This window comes from Diceros bicornis, unplaced genomic scaffold (assembly GCF_020826845.1).
Source record: "Diceros bicornis minor isolate mBicDic1 unplaced genomic scaffold, mDicBic1.mat.cur scaffold_73_ctg1, whole genome shotgun sequence".
Taxonomy (NCBI): Eukaryota; Metazoa; Chordata; class Mammalia; order Perissodactyla; family Rhinocerotidae; genus Diceros; species Diceros bicornis.
The window spans coordinates 1,779,687-1,798,933 of record NW_026691615.1 but is presented as its reverse complement, the minus strand read 5'-3'; the positions used below and the strand labels follow the sequence as shown (position 1 = coordinate 1,798,933).

General features: G+C 44.7%; 1 protein-coding gene across 1 annotated transcript; it reads right to left on the bottom strand.

The window, feature by feature from the left end:
• Positions 1 to 14,070: 14,070 nt before the first annotated feature.
• TNFSF14 (TNF superfamily member 14) lies at positions 14,071 to 18,756 on the bottom strand. Its single transcript, XM_058538022.1, has 4 exons — positions 18,435 to 18,756; positions 16,781 to 16,817; positions 16,480 to 16,521; positions 14,071 to 15,851 (listed from the first exon to the last, which is right to left on the bottom strand). The coding sequence occupies exons 1-4, from the start codon at positions 18,651 to 18,653 to the stop codon at positions 15,424 to 15,426; spliced, it is 726 nt and encodes a 241-aa protein (XP_058394005.1). The 5' UTR covers positions 18,654 to 18,756; the 3' UTR covers positions 14,071 to 15,423.
• Positions 18,757 to 19,247: the final 491 nt, after the last annotated feature.

Here is a 19,247-nt window from a genome sequence, read left to right as displayed (position 1 = left end):
AAAAAGAGGAGGATTGGCAGATGTTAGCTCAGGGCTGATCTTCCTCACCAAAAGCAAAAAAAAAAAGAGGGAAATTTTGTCCTTTGCTACAACAGGGTGAACTTGGGGGACATAATGCTACGTGAAATAAGCCAGACACAAAAGAACAAATACTGTATGATTCCACTTATATGAGGGACCTAGTAGTCAAATTTAAAGAAATACAAAATAGAATGATGGTTGCCAGGGGCTGGGGGAAGGAGGAATGGGTAGTTAGTGCTTAATGGGTATAGAGTTTCAGTTACGAAAGGTGAATAAGTCCTAGAGATCTACTATACAGTCTAATGCATATAGTTAACAATACTATATTGTATAATTAAAAATTTTTTAAGAGGGTGGATCTTATGTTAAATATTCTTACCACAAAAAAGAAGGAAGGAGGAAACTTTTAGAGGTAATGGTTAAGCTCATAGCATTGTTTATGGTGATGATTTCATGAGTTCTTACTCATCTTCAAACTCATTGAGATATATACATTAAACATGCATAGCTTTTTTGTATGTCAATCATACCTTCATAAAAAAGATAAATGCAGGCTGTTTTAAACCACTAAAAAAAGAAAAGTGAATTCACACTCCTTTGTTACTTTTTCCTTCTCTATCGTACTTGAGTTGGTTTTGTTCCTTTTGATTAGTAATTTTAATTTTTGGAAGGAGAGAGAAAACATATTTTTTATCCTAAAATATTTTTGATTAAACATATGTTTTTACGTGAGGTTACTATGATTTTAAATAAATATTACACATTGAAAAAAAAAAGTTTACCAAAAATCTTACTTTGACCGCTGTGGGGGGAGAACAGCCTCTAGGGGGCGAGATTGGCTACAGGCAGACAGTCTCGGAAGCTTTTGGAGTAAATGACTGAATAGCGTTAGACTTTGCTAGATTAAATTTATAAATTAAAGTGTCTAAGGAAATGCCCAAAACAATAAGAATAGAATGTGTAATTTCTTTTTTTTTCTGAGGTATAATTGACAGTAAAATTATATTGGTTTCAAGTGTACAACATAATAATTCAATATTTGTATATATTGTGAAATGATCACCACAATAAGACTAGATAACATCCTCCCCCATACATAGTTACAAAAAATTTGTTTTTCTTGTGATGAGGACTTTTAAGATCTACTCTCAGCAACTTTCAAATATGCAATACAGTATTAACTATAGTCACCATGCTATACATTACATCCCCAAGACGTATTTGTTTTATAACTGGAAGTTTGTACATTTTGACCCCCTTCATCCATTTCACCCACCTCCCACCCCTGCCTCTGGCAACTGCCAATCTGTTCTCTGTATCTATGAGCTTGTTTTTTGTTTAGATTCCACATGTAAGTGAGATCTTACTATATTTGTCTTTCTCTGTCTGGCTTATTTCACTTAGCATGATGCCCTCAACATCCATGTATGTTGCTGCAAATGGCAAGATTTCATTCTTTTTTCATGGCTGAATAGTATTCCATTGTATATATACCACATCTTATTTATCCGTTCATCTGTCATGAACACATAGGTTGTTTCCACATCTTGGCTGTTGTAAATAATGCTGCAATGAACGTGGGGGTGCAGACATCTTTTCAAATTGGTGTTTTCATTTTCTTTGAATAAACACCCAGAAGTGGAATTGCTGGATCATATGGTAGTTCTATTTTTAATTTTTTGAGGAACCTCCGTAATGCCCTTCTTTGTCTCTTATTACAGCCTTTGTTTTAAAGTCTATTTTGTCTCATATAAGTAGAATGTGTAATTTAGGAATTAAGTGGAAGAAAAAACTGGAATAAGAAAAAAAGTAATCCAAAACAAGACAAGAAAAGAGAGTAAAAGAAATATAGAAAAGAAGGGACAATCAGAAAGTACAAAATAAATCCAAATATATCAGTAATTGGAATTAAGGTAGAGGGTCTAAATCTCTGCTACTTGATACAGCGTCCAAGAGACATATGTCCCTACTGAGCACTTGAGGTGTGGGTGGTCTGAATTGAAATGTGCTGTTAGTGGAAATGCACCCCAGAATTTGAAGACCTGGATTCAAAAAGAATGTAAAATATCACTAATAGTTTTATATCGATCACATTTTGAAGTGATAACATTTTGAATATGCTAAATAGAATATACCATTAAAATTAATTTCATCATTTTTTAACCTTTTGATTGTGGCTGCATGAAAAATTTAAATTACAGAGATGGCTCACATTACATTTGGATTGGACAGCGTTGGTCTAAATACTAGAATTAAATGGCAAGTATCGTCAGGATGGATAAGAAAAATTAAAATCCAGCAACATGTTCATTACAGTTAAACATAAAAGATATAACAATTTTCCATTTAAAGGATGTAAATAGTCAGAGAGAAAGTTAGTTTAACCCTATTATTATCAGACAGCATAGACTTTAATGTAGAAAGCATTATTAGAGATAATTAAGGCTCTGTCATGAAAATATAACAATTCTAAATATGTATGCACTTAAAAACATAGTCTCAAAATAAATGAAGCAAAAATTGGCAGAATTACTCAAACGTGGATGGTATGAGTTGAGATGCGCTATTAGCATAAAATGCTCTGCAGTATTTGAAGACCTAGAATGAAAGAAAAAAAAAACAGTGTAAAGTAGCTTACATTAGAAAACCAACAATGTGAGATATATACATATATTTTAATGCCAAAGATTTGCTTGCTTTAATTTTTTCTACTATTTACCGTGCAAAAAAGGTTTTTTTTTTTGTGCTTTTTTTATTAATTGATGTTTTAATGGTTTTTAACATTGTGAAATTTTGGGTTGTGCATTTTTGTTTGTCCATCACCATATATATGACTCCCTTCACCCCTTGTGCCCGCCCCCCACCCCCACTGCCCCTGGTAACCACAGTCCAGTTTTCTCTGTCCATGTGTTGGTTTATATTCCACATATGAGTGAGATCATACAGTGTTTGTCTTTCTCTTTCTGGCTTATTTCACTTAACATAATACGCTCCAGGCCCATCCATGTTGTTGCAAATGGGACTATTTTGTCTTTTTTTATGGCTGAGTAGTATTCCATTGTATATATATATACCACATTGTCTTAATCCAGTCGTCAGACGAGGGACACTTAGGATGATTCCAATGTGGGATATTTTTAAAGCACCTCTCTTAGCAACTGATAGGGCAAGCAGAGAAAAAGTGGGGATGTAGATTTGAACAATACCGTGAACAAGCTTGATCTCATGGCCACGTGTATGGAACACACACTGAGCCACTGCAAAATACACAATAAGAAATGCTTGGGGAGCTGGTAGGAATGTAAAATAGTACAGCCGCTATGGAAAGCACTATGGTAATTCCTCAAAAAATTCAAAATAGAATTACCATATAATCCAGAAATTCCACTTTGGGGTCTATACCCAAAAGATTTGAAAGCAGGGGCTTGAAGAGATATTTGCACACCCGTGTTCATAACAGGTTATTGGGAGTAGCTAAAAGATGGAAGCAACCCTAGTATCCATTGACAGATGAATGGGTAAACAAAATGTGGTAGATACTTACAATGGAACAGTATTCAGCCTTAAAAAGGAAGAAAATTTTCTGACACCTGTTACAACGTGGATGAACCTTGAGGACATTATGCTGAGTGAAATAAGTCAGACATAGAAGGACAAATACGTATGATTCCATTCACATGAAGTACTTAGAGGAGTCACATCCACAGAGACAGAAAGTAGAATGGTGGGTACCAGGGACTCGGGGAGGGGAATGGGGAGTTAGTGTTTAATGGGGACAGAGTTTCAGTTTGGGAAGATGAGAAAGTTCTGGAGATGGATGATGGGGATGGTTGCCCAGTAATGTGAACGTACTTAATGCCACTGAACAGTACACTTAAAAATGGTTAGAATGGTAAATTTTGTTATATATGTTTTACCACAATTAAAAATAAAATTAATTAATTTTAAAAATGCTTGGAGAATCAATCTTTCTTTTCTTCCTTCCACTGTCTCCTCTTCCTTTTTTTTTTTTTTTAACCAGTCATTAGGAAGCCTTGTAGTTTTTAAGGATAAATGTGGCCATTTTAATTGACATTAAGCAGCAATAAACAGGCATGAGAACCTCAAAACTTATAATACGAATAAGGAAAAAGGCAGATAAGATTTGTTAACAAAAGAGAACACAGGGAATACTATGTCTTCATCTCTACAACTGAAAAGAGTTACGTATCAAACCACAACATGTAATCAAAGTAACACTTGGAGGAAAAATTTATAGCCTTGAATGAAACCAAGAAGCTAGGGATTGAATTAAGAGAGTTAGAAAAGAACAACAGAATAAACCCACAGGAAGCATAAGGAAGAAAGTAGTCAATATATGGGCAGAAATGTTAGAAAACAAATATATAATAAAATGGCCGAGATTTAGTTTTTTGAAAAGAAGAACAAAGGTAAACTTCTGGTGACATTGATCAAGTAAAAACAAAGAAAAGGTGCAAATTAGAAATATTAATAATAAAAAGGGGACATAATTATAGAGGCTGTCTTAGAAGTGGAAAAAGCAATAAAACATGAGGAATGATTTTATTACTAATATGCCACCTATTCACCCATAATTGTGAAAATATAGGTAAAATATCCAAATTTCTAAAAAATGTAACTTAAAAAACCCGAATCAAGAAGAAATACAAAGTCTAAAGACTTTAAAACTCACTAAAGAAAATGAAAAATAATTCTAAAACCTTACCACACACACACAAAATCCTTCCCATAAATAAGACACAAGATCTAGATGTTTTCACAAACGAATTCTACTAAATATATGTGTAGCTAATAATGCTAACCACATACAAACTATTCCAGAATGTAGGAAAAAAACCCACATCCAGTTTCTTTTATGAGGCCAGCATTGCCTTAATATGAAACCCTGGTAAGGATAGTATGAGTCAGAAAAATCACAGACCATCTTCCTCCTAAACACAGACGCAAAAATCCTACATAAAATATCAGTAAAGGGGCCAGCCCGGAGGTGTAGTGGTTAAGTTCGCGTGCTCCGCTTTGGCGGCCCGGGTTTCGCAGGTACACATCCTGGGCACGGACCTACGCACCGCTCATCAAGCCATGTTGAGGCGGCGTCCCAAACAGAGCAACTAGAAGGATGTGCAACTATGACATACAAATATCTACTGGGGCTTTGGGGAGAAAAAGGAAAAAAGAAGCAAGATTGGCAAGAGATGTTAGCTCAGGGCCAATCTTCCACCCCCCGAAAAAATAAAAATCAGAGCACTGGTTCAGTTAAAAAAAAAAGTGTTATTTAAAAAAAATCAGTAAATTGAATCTACTAAAGTATGAAAAAAATACTTCATAATCAAGTTGGATTTATCCCAGGAATAAAAGTTTGGATTCACATTAGAATATCGATGAGAATAATTCATCACATTATCAGTCTAAAGAGGAAAAAAATCATGATTTTTTTTTTTGTGAGGAAGATCAGCCCTGAGCTAACATCCATGCCCATCCTCCTCTCTTTTGTGGAAGAAGACTGGCCCTGGGCTAACATCCGTGCCCATCTTCCTCCACTTTACACGGGACGCTGCCACAGCATGGCCTGACAAGTGGTGCATCGGTGCGCACCTGGGATCAGAACCCCGGGCCGCCAGCAGTGGAGCGTGTGCACTTAACCGCCACGCCACGGGCCTGCCCCTAATGATACTCTTAAGAGATGCAGAGAAAACATTTAATAAAAGTCAACATCTATTCATGATATTAAAAAAGCTCTTAGCAAATTAAGGAGACTTCCTTAATCTGATAAGGGCTGCCTAAAAAACCCTATAGCCAGTTCACCATTAATGGTGAATCATTAAAAACATTCACTGAAGATTGGGAACAAGACAAGGATGTCCATTTTAGGGACATTTTTTCAATGTTATTGTGATGACTACAAACATCTACTGCATTGTATATACCAGTGACAGATGTTAGAGATATAATTTCAAGAAGAGATATCATTTGCAGTGGCACCAGCAAATGTAAAGCACTTAGAAATAAATCTAAATGATTTATTTATGGAGTGAATGATCTATGGAGAAAATCATGAAACATTATTAGAAACATTAAAGAAGACCTAAATAAAAGGAGAATTATACCGCATTTATTGATTGGAAGACTCATTGTTGTAAAGATATCTGTACTCTCCGTTGATCTGCAGATTCAGTGCAGTTCCAATAAAAATCTCAACAGGGTTTTTTTGTGGAACTTAACAAGTGAGTCAAGGGCTCTACAACACTGAAGATGAGGGAGTCGAAGGGCTTTGTCCTCTCAGATAGCAGGACTTATATATTCATTATATTAATGAGGGAAATGTGCTGCTAGTATAGGTCCATCAGCCAGTGGAATGGAATTGATCTGCAAGGCTTTCTCTCGGAGAATGGAGGATGCTCTCAGGGGACTTCCTTGTTATCAGGATGATGGTGACGTGGCAACCTATTGCTTCCTTTAAGTTAGACATAAATCTGGAATATATGTTAGCTGTTCTTTTTTTCTTCTTAGTTACACAGATTTTAACCTAAAATTGGGGTACATTCTACAATGGATGCCTACATTATATGAGTTAGTGTTTCTTTATTTCATGCCAAAATAGGTTATTGCTAAGTTTAGAGTTTGATTTAGAATATATGTGTGTATCCATCCATTTTCACTCTTTTATCTGTATACCCATCCATCTATCCATCCATCCGTCCATCCATCAACCCACCCACCCACCCATCCATCCATCCAATTGACCATCCACCCACCCACCTATCCACCGCCCCTCCACACATCTATCCATCCATCCATCCATCCATCCATCCATCCATCCATCTACCCACCCACCCACCCATCCACCTATCCACCTGATCATCCACCTATACACCCACCCATCCACTGATCCACCTGTCCATCCATCTATCCACCACCCACCCATCCACCCACCCACCCATCCACATTTTCACTTCCCTGCCCATTCATCCATCCCCTACCATCTATCCATGCACCCAAATACCTGTCTATCTCCCCATCCAAACGCTCACCTATCTACCCATCTATTCATCTCTCCATCTGTCTACCTGCTGTCAATCTGTATGGTTATAGAAAAGAGCTTTCAAGGTCTATCGGTTACGTATTGATGCGTAACAAACCACCCCAAAACCTAGTGATGTAAAACAACAACTGTTTTATTTGCTCAAAGTTCTGTGAGTTGGCTGGGCAGGGCTTGGTGGGGTTGGTTAATTTCAGCTCCGCAGGCTGGGACATTCATCTGGATCTGGTGGAACTATTACAGCTTCACTCACACGTATTCTATCCTCCAGGGTCTCTCCGCCCACCTGTCCTCTCTCACAGGATAGCTGTACTTTCTCGAATGGTCACTCAGGTCTCTGAGAAGGCAAAGATAGAAGCTACTAGGCCTCCTGAAGCCTAGATTCTAGAATTCATGTCTCTTCTGTCACATTCCATTGGTTAAAGTCAGTCACAGCTCATTTATTCAATAAATATTGTTTGAGAACCCCCTGTGTGTTAGGCATTGTTCTGTGTTCTGGTGGTAAGGGGCGAACAAAACAGACAAATTCTCTGCCTCCATGGAACTCACCTCCTTGTTCCCGCACTTTCTATTAAGAAGAGATTCCATTTTCACTCAAGTGTGAAGCAGGTCTGAAATCTTGATTTCTTGTGGGTGACTTTTCTCCCCACCCAAAATAGGTAGGTTTTTCTAGACCACCACTTAATCAGAACAGACTACTTCTCTGGCTTCAGGTTCTGGGCAGGGGCCTCAGTTTCTCTTCTTCTGCGTCCCACAGACCTGACCCACACCTCTGTCCCTAGTGGTTGTCAGATCCCCATTTCTTTGCCCCACAGAGTCTACTTTGGGGCCTAAACCTCCTGGTCCATTGCAGCAACAGCTCGTCATTGTCATTCTGTCTTTATCTCTCTTCCTTTTGGCATCTAAGGATTTGTCTTCCTTTATTTCAAGCTCATCTGTATATTACAACATCTCATTATACTTTATTCAGCATATCTATGTGTTTATAGTAGGAGCAGGGTCTGTCTGTGTCAGCTGAGGCTTCTCTAAATAGGTCTCTAAATAGATCGAGTTTCCAGGAAACAGACTCTGAAATGGAGATTTGCACACTGAAGTTTAATTGAAAAATGTGGTCAGGTTCAACACCTGTGAGCGGGTGAGGGCAGCAGGACGGGGCAGAGGGAGGAGCTGGATGTGATGCCGTAACAACAGGGGCTTCAGTGGGTCTCATGGGGAGCTCGGAAGCTGGGGTGGCTGTTCAGAATTGTCCCTACTTATTGCCCAAATTTTGGCCAAACCCCAAACCTCTTCACCATTTTAGGCTTTTGGAGATCAATGTCAGAAAGAGACTCATAGGTTATTCCTGCTTACTACCATCTCTCTCGTGGAGGAATGAACATGTAAAGTCAACTACTGCTTGAATGGGGAAAGGGATGGGAGAAGTAAATAATAATAACATCAACAACAATGGCCAATGTTTATGCAGCACATAGTATGTGCCAGGAACTGCTCAACTAAGCACTGGGCATGTCTTAACTATGCCCAGGCAGTAGAGGGATATTATGAGGTATGATAATATTATTATCCCCATTTTACAGATGAGGAAACTGAGGCACAGAGAGGTTGAGTCAGCTTCTTAAGGTCACTCAACCGGTAACTGACAGAGTGAAGATTTGGATTGGAAGAAGGAAAGAAAAAAAAATCTTAAATTATTATTTCAAAATTATTATCCCTCCATGCACGATATCTTTGAATCTTTCCAACAACTTGGTTAGGAATGAGCTATTTTTTTTTTCCATATTGTAGAGCTGGGGAAACATAGACTAAGTGAGGTGAAGGGACTTGAGCAGGGTGACATAGGAGAACCACCAACGGGGGTGGCAAGTTGGTCATCAGGGCCGAGTTTTGGTGACAGTGTCCTGAAGTGGGAGGCAGGGTAGAGCATGGAGGAGAAAGGGTGGGGGATACAGGGAGACTGGTTGCAAATCTTGAATTTGAGGTCCTAAGATGGAGATCAACACACATACGGTCAGGATCCTTCTTTCAACTCTCATCTGAGAGCACCCAGGACCTGTGAGAGGGGGACCACCTGTCCCAGAAGACATGCATGAGGATGTTCATCACAGCATTGAGTATAATACTATGAAACCACCTATGTGTCCATCAGGAGCGGATAATAAAACAGGGTCTATGCAGAGGCTGGAGTACTACACAGTACCTTTAGGAGAGTGGTTTGGGGAAAGGGTTCTGGAGGACCCTCAGAAGTCTCCACCACTTCCTAGATGAAGGATCTTCAGTTACTTCACCTCCCCGTGACTCAGTTTCTCCTTCTGTAGTCAGGGGACAATTATTGTACCTACATCACAGGGCGGTTGTGAGGATTTAGAGAGATGATGCATGTTAAGCCCTTGGTACTTGCAAATTGCTGAGCAGATCAGGTGTCAGTAAGCTTTTTCTGTGGATACGCAGAAGTGGGAGCCTCCGAAATTGCTTCCCTTCACACCCCTCGCCAACCGAGGTAGTAAATCAGTACAATATTGCATCACAGTGCAATGGCAGACATTAGCGCCACTTTTGAAGGTCTAAAGATATGGTGATCAGGGTCTCAGACCCTGCAGGAATGAGGAACTTGGTCACCCCAGCAGGTAAGCCACATAGACCAACAGAACTGCCAGCTAAGGGTGAAGAGAATCTAGAGTGGACAGTGGGAGGGAGATGATGAACATCACTTGAGGTTCTTAGATTCAGCTGCAGCAGTGGAAACAGTGGCTTATCCCATTTACTTCCATTTTCTGGTCGGAATAGACATCAACAAGACTCCTGCAGTGGGTGTCCCCAAAAGCAGCAAACCTCTTTACAAAGCCCTTGAATCCAATTTGGCGCGAGGGGTGGGCTGTCATGGATGCTGTGATGTACCACCCAGATCCCTCTCTATGAGTCTGCTGTCACTCCTGTTACAAATTACTGCAAACTTAGAGGCTTAAAACAACACAAATCTATTATCTTACAGTCCTGGAGGTCAGAGTCCAAATCAGTTTCCCTGGGCTAAAATTAAGGTGTCAGCAGGACTGCATTCCTTCTGGAAGCTCTAGGGACAAATCTATTTCCTTGCCTTTTCCAGCTTCTAGAGGCCACCTGCAGTCCTTGGCTCATGGCCCCCCCTCCAGCAATCACCACAACCTCCGCTTCCGTCGTCACATCTCTTTCTCTGACTCTGCTTCCCTATCTCCCTCTCTTACTTAGTGGATCCCACTTCCAATGCCCACCCTCCCAGTCAAGAACAAGAGCATCTAGAACAGGTGGGAGAGGAGATGTGGGGGTGTGTTAGTTTGCTAGGGCTGCCATAGCAAAGTACCACAGATTGGGTGGCTTAAACAACAGAAATGTATTTTCTTACAGTTCTGAAGTCTGGATGTCTGAGAGCAAGGTGTCGGCAGGGCTGGTTCCCTCTGAGGCCTCTCTCTTGGCTTGTAGACAGCCATCTTCTCCCTGTGTCTTCACGTGGTCTTCCCTCTGTGCATGTCTGTGTCCTAATCCCCTCTTCCTATAAGGACATCAGTCATATTGGATTAAAGCCCGCCCTGATATCTTCAGTTTACCTTAATTCCTTCTGTAAAGGCCCTATTTCCAAATACAGTCACATTCTAAGGTCTTGAGAGTTAGGGTTTCAACATATAATTTTGGGGGGGGGGACACAATTCAGCACCCATGACATGGAGGAAGATCCTGTGCCCTGCTTTTTGGGGGAAAAAACCCTAGAAACATGGAAAGTTCCCCAGAGAAATTCTAGGGGGACTCAAAACGACAAGAGGCTGAGTCCTGCACCCCGTTGCAGAGCCTAGAGAGGCTGCAGGTCCCCAAAGAGGAAATGACTCAATGGTGTCTCTGGGCAGTTGAAGCCACAGAAAGCCTCAAAGAGTTTCCTGTGCCTCAACGTGGCCAAAAATCAGCCTCACGAGCAAGGCTCAGGAGTAGCAGAGAATGCATGCACTCATGTGCAAAAATGGAGGGCTGAAGGGTCAGAAGCAGGCCGATGTCAGGCACATGTGCGGACATGTAGCACGAGAATCAGGTGGATCTCTCCCTCACCCTTAATGCCTCAGCATTTCTTAAGCTGCCTGGAATTGTGACAGTCTTGGGAAAGGAGCCTCTGGGAAGGGAGGAGTCCCAATTGACTGATATCAAGTTTTCAGCATCCTGGAGCAAAGGGACCTTTGCATAAATTAAGTTGCGTTATGAATAAAAAGCAAGTTGAGTTATTTGCACTCCTTGCGAATTGAGATTCACGTATGCTACAAGTGTGTCCGAGTTTGGGCTCCCATAGAGACAGAAGAGCATTTGGGGACAAATCCTTCCTCCAGAAGGAACACAGCCCTGGTGACACCTTGATTTTATTCCCACAAGACTCATTTCTGATTTCTGACTTCCAGAACTGTCAGAAAATAAATTAGTATTGTGGAAAACTGACACAACTATGAGCTCTCATTTTTCCTGAAACTCGTGGTCATCTCAGGCTGTCATCTATTTCCCATCTTTAATGGAGAAGTGACTTAACTTCTCTGTGCCTGGATTTCCCCATCCATATAATGGGTACTGTAACAGTATCCTCCCACCCCCAGAGTCATTGTGAGGATTAAATGAGTTGCTGTGAATTAATGCGCTTGGCACAGTGACTGGCATGCAGCGAGTACATTAGAAGTGTGACCTAGAATTAATGATCACTATCACTTTAGGAAAAAAACCACACAAGCATGATGTTTAAACCAATGAACCTTCAGCCTTGGTGTGGGAGACAACTGGGAGTGGTGGAGACTGTGGTGAGCTGGTGAGCTCATGCCCTGTAAAAAGAGGACAGCCGGTATCCAACCTGGGTTGTTGTCACAGCTTCCAACTTTCCAAGAAAATCCAGAAATCTGGATTTGTCCACATGCCAAGTTTTGCAATGTTTAAATATTGGCTACTAATTCTCGTTTTAAAAACACACCCAGTGACTAGATGTGGCCTGTGAATGTAAGGTCTCCTCCTTTGATGTAATAGCTGAAAAGGATCCGAAATTTAAATGTGCACATGATTATAACGATGCTTACATAAAGAATATCTAAGAAGGATTAAAGAGCTCACTGTGGGCCAAGCTCTGGAAAAATACTTAAAGGTCCAAGTCGTTTCATCTCACGATAACCAGGGTAGAGTAGAGGTCATGATTCATCCTGTTTTACAGATGAGGAAACCGAGGCCCAGAGAAGTTAAGGATGGATCCCAAGATCACCCAGAGGGAAAGTGGTAGGGCGAGGATTTGAACCCAGGCTGTCTGGCTCCAGTGTAAAAACCATTCCGTTTTTCTGAGATGATGCAGCTCAGTGTTTGAATGAGGTGGCATTTAGCAGGAGGGGCGTAGCATCGTAATAGGAAAGTAATAAATGATTTGTCATCATTCTTTTTACTTCTACCACCTCTGAGTCTTGGCAAGAGATGAAGACAAGGGGGAGGGTTTCCTGCCCAGGGGCTCGGGGGAGGGTGAGGATGTTAGATTTTGGGTCTTGAGGAAGAGCTGATTGGGGTGGCAGGGGAGGGTGAAATCCGAAAAGACGCTGGAGAACAAGAGGTGAAGACGGAAATGGAGGAGATAAACTTCTCAGAAATTGTAAAGTAGGTCAGTGGTCTGGGCTAGGGGCTTCCTGCCTCCACACTTTATCTGAAATCAAGTTGGAGTGTAGGTCTGCTGCTGTACCAGCCTCTATACCTGCAAGGCTCTCTCTGCCTCCTTTCTCCTCCTTCCCTCTCCACCTTTCCCTCCCCTCCCTCTCTTTCCATCTCGCCCTCCTTCTTCCCCTCTCTCCTCCACCTCAAGGCTGGGAGGCCCCTCCCAGGAATGATCTCGGGGGGCTAAACTTAGCGAGAGGTTCCATCCCCAGGCGGAAGTTGGTGGCTGCTGGTGGTTTTGATAAATATACTGTCCCAACACCTTAGTCTTCTCATCAGAGCCACGGAAACAGAAAGACTGTGATGAGAGTAAAGGAAACTCCAGCGGGGGCTGTGGCCGAGCATTCGGGGCCGTCCCACCTCCCACCAGCCCAGCCAGGGCAGAGACGCATGAAGCCACATGCCCTGGGTGGGGGCAGGCGGGGGTGGCATTCCTGCCTCAGTCTCTGCATCTGGAACATGGGGCCAACAACAGCTTCTGCCCAGGTATCTATATAAAGATGTGACTCACACGAGGTGCCAGGCATAGAGAAAGTGCCTGACAAACGCTCTTCTTAATATTTCTAAATCACTTAACGGCACTCACACGCTTATGGAGCTCCTACTGTGTAGCAGGCACCACACCAAATGGCTTTCTCTATGCCTGATCTGATTTAATCTTCACAACAAACCCAGGAGGCGAGGACTATTGTTACCTCCCGTTTTACAGATGAGAAAACTGAGGCACTGGGAGGTGATGGGACTTGCTCAAGGTCACACAGCCAGGAAGTGGCAGAGTGGGGTTGGAACCCAGGACCATCTGATTGCAAAGCCTGTTTCCTTCCACCCTATACCGGGAAACAATGACAACAACGTTATCAACAATAACAATAACAACTCATTCACCTCTGGGGTCTGAACCCTCATCCTAGGGTCCTGGGTGGTAAGATGTCCCTCCAGCCACACAGGGGCACATCCTCATTTGCATAAACCATCTGATTTGTATGCATATCGTTATCTGCCCCTCCCCACACACTTTTCCCATGCTCCCAGTTACTCCAAGCTTCCACCTGGCTGGGTAGACTGCTACTGTGTCCCGGAACTCTGCAATAAGGGTGCCTGGCAGGATGTAGCTTCTACTTCCTCAGGAATTGTGGATTTGAGAGGAAGGCAGACCCCCGGTGTGAGGTCTTTGGTTTCCCCCTGAGCTTCCTGCATGGAGCTGGGCCGGCTGGGTTCAGGTTTCTCATCTGTAAAGTGACCTCCTTGAGTCATTCCATCTATCCTTCCACTTCTACAAGCCACCCTTCCCCTAAGAACTAGACAGACCCAAGTGCAACATTTGCCATTTATTTCCAAGACCAGTGGTCAAGGGGCCCAGGGCTATGGACAAAGTCCGGTCCTCACCCCAGGATGTGTTTGCCTTGGCTGGGAGGAACCTCAGGCTGTGTGTGTCTGTGTGTGTCATTGTAACACCGTGTGTGTGTGAGATGGGTCTGACCATGACGTGGCATATGGAAGTCCGACGTGATGAGCACCGAAACCCGTGTGTCACATGTGGGTGACACTGCGTGGGTGACTGAGGCTGTGATGATGACTTGTGTGTCATTGTGTCATGTGTGGTTGTCATGCAGTGCTTGTGACTGAGGGTTTGCGATGCTGTCTGACTTGTGTGTGGTTGTGAGAGCAACTGATGCTTTGCATGTATGAATCTGTGCATGTGAAAGAGTGTCTGAGATTGTGGAGCTGAATGATTCTCTGTGATGCTGTAGGTGTGAATGTATTTTCTTTCTTTCTTTCCTTCTTCCCTCCTTCCCTCCATCCTTCCTCTGTCTCTCCCTCTCTCTTCTTTCTTTCTGTAAACATTTTCCAAGGTCCTGCTGTGTACCAGGCTCTGGCCTGGGTGCTGAAACCGCTGTGGTGCCCTACTGGGATGTGAGTGCTTAGCAGTGCCTGGATACAGCCAGCGAGTGGATGATACATTGTATCAAGAAACCAGCCATTGTGGGAATAGTTACACTGTGGATATCAGCAAACTCTGTGAAGTCTCTCCCCTCCAGGGAAAGCTGGCTGTTAAACACTTAGCGGCACTTCCCTGTGCCTGTGTCTCTGAGTGTAACTTTTCGTGGCTGGCCCAGGTGTGGCCACAAGCTCGTGAGTGGGACTTGAGTATGTGACTATGACTGTGGGCGGGGCCGGGCTGGGCTCTCCACATGGATGAGTCCTGATGATAAATCTCCCCCCTGCCCACTCATGTGAGAGTGGAGAGGGTGATAAATTTCCTGTTCTCGGTCAAGTCCCTGGACCCCCCAAGTCCCACTTTTTTTCTGAATCAAAAGTATAAATACCCACCCCTCACCCCTTCTTCCTGAATATCAGGCAGATCAGTTCTACCCCCTACTTGGGGGCCTCCAGACCCTCCAGTCTCTGGGTCTTTGTCTTCAGTGTTTCCCACGGTGGGGTCTGCAGTTTAGTTTGGTCCTAGAAGGTGCTTGCAGGATCTTCAGCCCCTCAGGGTGGCTGGGTTCTTGGCCCCTGGTGGTGCCCACTGTGCTCTCCACCTGCTGAGTTTCGGGTTCCCCGGAGCACTCTTCAGAATCTCTGCTTTTTGGGTTTTCTGTCTCCTGAGGTGCCCCCCGAGGTCTCTGCCTGTCAGACCCCCGTTCAGTCCACCATCACTCCTGCCTTCACACCATGAACGCCCCGAAGTAGGACCGGGTGCCGTCTCGGAGTCGGACCAGGCGCTCATCCAGCACGCGGACCACCACCTCCTCCCCGGCATCCAGATGCACCACTCCACCCAGGAAACTGCTGTCCCACCAGACGCGGGCATTGGTTGCTCGTCCGCAGGGTGACTGCCGGCTGACCAGCAGTTCCAGCTCCTCGGGGTAGCGGGGCGTGCGCTTGTAGAGGCCGTGGGTGATGGGCAGGCCGCTGCCCTGCACCTGTGAGCAGCCCACACTTCCCAACTGCACCTTGGAGTAGATGTAATAGTAGCCAGCCCGGACAATCACCAGGGCGCCATCACGGTAGGTGAGGCCCCTCAAGAAGGCCAGGCCCAGCTTCGTCTCCCACAGCAGTGGGCCCCCTGTGCCGGTCAAGCTGGAGTTGGCTCCTGGGGAGGGAGACAAAGGGGACCGGTCAGCACGCGTCCCACTCTTGCTGTGCGCCCTTAGGCCTGTTGCCACCCCTCTCTGTGTCCCGCCCTCTCTCTGTTGGGCTGTTTGAGAGCTTTCTATGTATTAATTCTCTTTATCCTCATTTTGCAGGTGGGGAAACTGAGGCACAAGGAGTGGCAAAGTCACTTGCTTATTATCATTTTGTCTCCCTCTTGAAGGCAGAGAAACTGAGACGTGGAGCAATTATGTGACTAACCAAAAGCATCAAAACTTATAAGTGGCAGAACCAAGGACCGGAGGCAGGACACGCCCTGGTCCAGCAGCCTTATACCCTCTGTGTGCCTCAGTTTCCCTCTCTGTAAATTGGAGCTATGAATGGTACCTGCTAAGGATTTAATATGTGTAAAGGGTATTATGGTGCGTGACACATAGTAAGCACTGTATAAGGGTTTATTCAATAAACAAAATTAGAACTACATGGACCTAGGCAGTGCCTGTACTCTGGGGGAATCTGTGAATAAATATTGAACGAATGGATGGATACTCTGACGTGTTGGGGCAACTGTCTGGTTTCCCCAGGACATGTGACCCCCACCCCGTGCTAGGACCCGGGCTCCCCCTCACCTGTGAGGTGTGCTGCTGGATTGGCCTGGTGGGACCTCCGCTCTGGGGAGAGAGGGTCAGAGGTCAGAGATGAAGGCAGCGGAGGGTAAGGGCCAGCCTCCCGAGGGGTCATCAATTCCACCTTCTGGTGTCAACCCCACCCTTTCCGGAATGACCCAAACTTCTGCTTCTCAGGCTCGGGGGAGGGGCACCTGTGCGTTTTGGGCTAGTTGTGCAAATCGCATTGGGCAATGGGCTGAGGGGGTGTGGGCAGCGTGGGAACCATCCCACCCCCTCCCTGCGGACCAGGATTCTGACTAACCTTGCATCAGCTGCTCCCAGGATCCTGCATCTCTGTCCTGAAAATGCAGAGCAGCCCATGGTGAGGACCTGCGGGGCCCACACCCTGGCACCACTCAGACTCACGGCTGAGAGACACACGCAGACCATGGGCACAGACGCCACCCTCAGACACGAACCTAGGGCCACGTGTACATCCCCCACCCCTGCCCAGCATCCTCGTAACCACTGGGGGCCTCAGTTTTCCCCTCTGTAAATGGACATACAAATAGTGCCTGCTTAGGATTCAGTGAATTCATACGTGAAAAGTGTATTGCAGTGCCTGGCATGTGGTAAGCATTATATGAGAGTTTATTAAGTGATATTAAAGATACGTGGACATCCGGATAGCTGTACATGAGAACATAAATACCAACACACGGATACGGACAAGCGACGCAGACTTGGACGCTTATGCGACACACTGACAAGACGCACATGGACGCGGTTATGTGGACACATGGTTTCTGGATCCATGCAGGTCTGCAAACATAGAGACCCAGAAATGTCGACACAGGGGCTGTAGATAGGCGAGTCTGTGGACCTGTGGGCACATGGACAGCAGCACAGGTCCACGAGGGCACGTGGATAGGTGCACATGGCCATCAGATCCAGTCACAAGGAGAAGGGACCTGAAAACACAGGACACAAAATGCCAAGACCACATGGCCACGGTATGGGACAGACAGACCCACAGATGTGGCAGACAGAAAGACAGACACATCCACGGCCAAATGAAAAGTGACGCAGAGAGAGATTCTCACAGAATCGACTAAGTAGGTTAGTGACAATCCCGACTGGGGTGATCAGGGTATGGCTAATAATAATTAACAGTGTCAGAATGTCCGTTCTAGGGGTTACAGACAACAAAATTGTATTATAAATGGTAGATTTTTTAAGAGACTAGATTTTATTTATTCCCACTACCAGAAGAAATGATAATTATGTTGACGCCATAAAGGTGTTAGCTCACGCTACAATGGCGATCATGCAATGTATCAAATATAAATGTATCAATATAATGGCGATATAAATGTATCAGGTCCATACATTGTACACCTTAAACTTACACAATGTAATATGTCAATTATATCTTTTTTTTTCTTTTGTGAGGAAGATCAGCCCTGAGCTGACATCCGACTCCAATCCTCCTCTTTTTTTTTTTGCTGAGGAAGATTGGCCCTGGGCTAACATCGTGCCCACCTTCCTCTACTTTATATGGGACGCCGCCACAGCATGGCCTGACAAGCGGTGCGTTCGTGCGCGCCTGGGATCCGAATCTGTGAACCCCAGGCTGACGAAGCAGAGTGTGCACACTTAACTGCTGCACCACTGGGCCGGCCCTTCAATTATATCTTAATTAAAAAAAAGAAAAGAATGTTGGTTCTGATTGGCTGAATGCTTGTTGTGGGCCAGCCACCACTGGGCAGCACATGTGCAATATTGTATTTTATTCCCCATGAGATGGGTACTCTTATTATCATGCCTATTTTACAGATAAGGAAACTGAGGTTCAGAGAGGTGAATTAATTTGCCCTGGGCTGCTCTTAGTCTGCCCCTCTTCCTACACATACATGCAGGGAGACACACAGTGACACAGGAGACCCACCCACCACATGACCCCAGGCCCCACTCACCGGCAGAGGGGCGACCATCTCCCCCAGGCGCCAGTGCAGCTGCAGCAGGAACCAGCCCTGGACGGCCAGCCCGGCCGCCAGCAGCAGCAGCAGGAGGCCCAGGCCCAGCCGGGCGGCACTGCAGGGCTGTCTCCGGCGGCTGCGCCCCAGCCTCGTGAACGGGATGTCTGTCTGTCCGTCCACCACGAACACTGAGGGCCTCACAACTGTGTCCTCCATGCCTGAGCAGATGAGGCCCCAAGATGCCTGGGACTGGGCTGGCACGGCTGGGTCCTGCGTGCCTGGAGGAAACCACAATTGCCCAATGCTCCTGGGCTTTGCACGTTGCAGACAGGCGTCCGTGGGTCCCCGGGCTGCCTTTAAAGCTGGGGCTCAGCCCCTCCCCTTTCCCCATTCGTCGTCCTCTCCTTCCTGTCCGCCCACCCCCAGCCCCGGCCTTGTCTCACTCTCACTCACATAGTCTCTCACACTTTCCAGGGGCATCTGAAGATGTGACTCAGGTGGGGATCAGAGAGGGGAGGCCCCAGCTTTCCCTTCTGGCTGCTTCATTCGCTCAGTCGCCAAATATATTTTGAGCATCTTCTGTGTCCCAGGCATTGTTCTAGGTTTGGGGGCACAGCTGAGAACAAAAGAGACAAAAGTGCCTGGTCTTATGGGGCTCTTATTCTAGTGGGGTGAAAAGAAAATGAGCTGAATAAATAAGAAAATAATATATAGTGTTTTAGACGGTGATAAGAGCAGTGGAAAATACAAGAGCAGTTTCTGTGTATATACTTGTGCATGCGTGTGTGGGTACATATGCATGCATATCTG

What these genes read in the sequence shown, in the direction of transcription:
- TNFSF14 (XM_058538022.1), bottom strand. Translation starts at nt 18,653, where the DNA reads ATGGAGGACACAGTTGTGAGGCCCTCAGTGTTCGTGGTGGACGGACAG. An exon ending in AGATGGTCGCCCCTCTGCCG is followed by an intron (nt 16,818 to 18,434) that starts GTGAGTGGGGCC and finishes CTGCATTTTCAG; the next exon opens with GACAGAGATGCAGGATCCTG. An exon ending in TCCAGCAGCACACCTCACAG is followed by an intron (nt 15,852 to 16,479) that starts GTGAGGGGGAGC and finishes CTCCCTCCCCAG; the next exon opens with GAGCCAACTCCAGCTTGACC.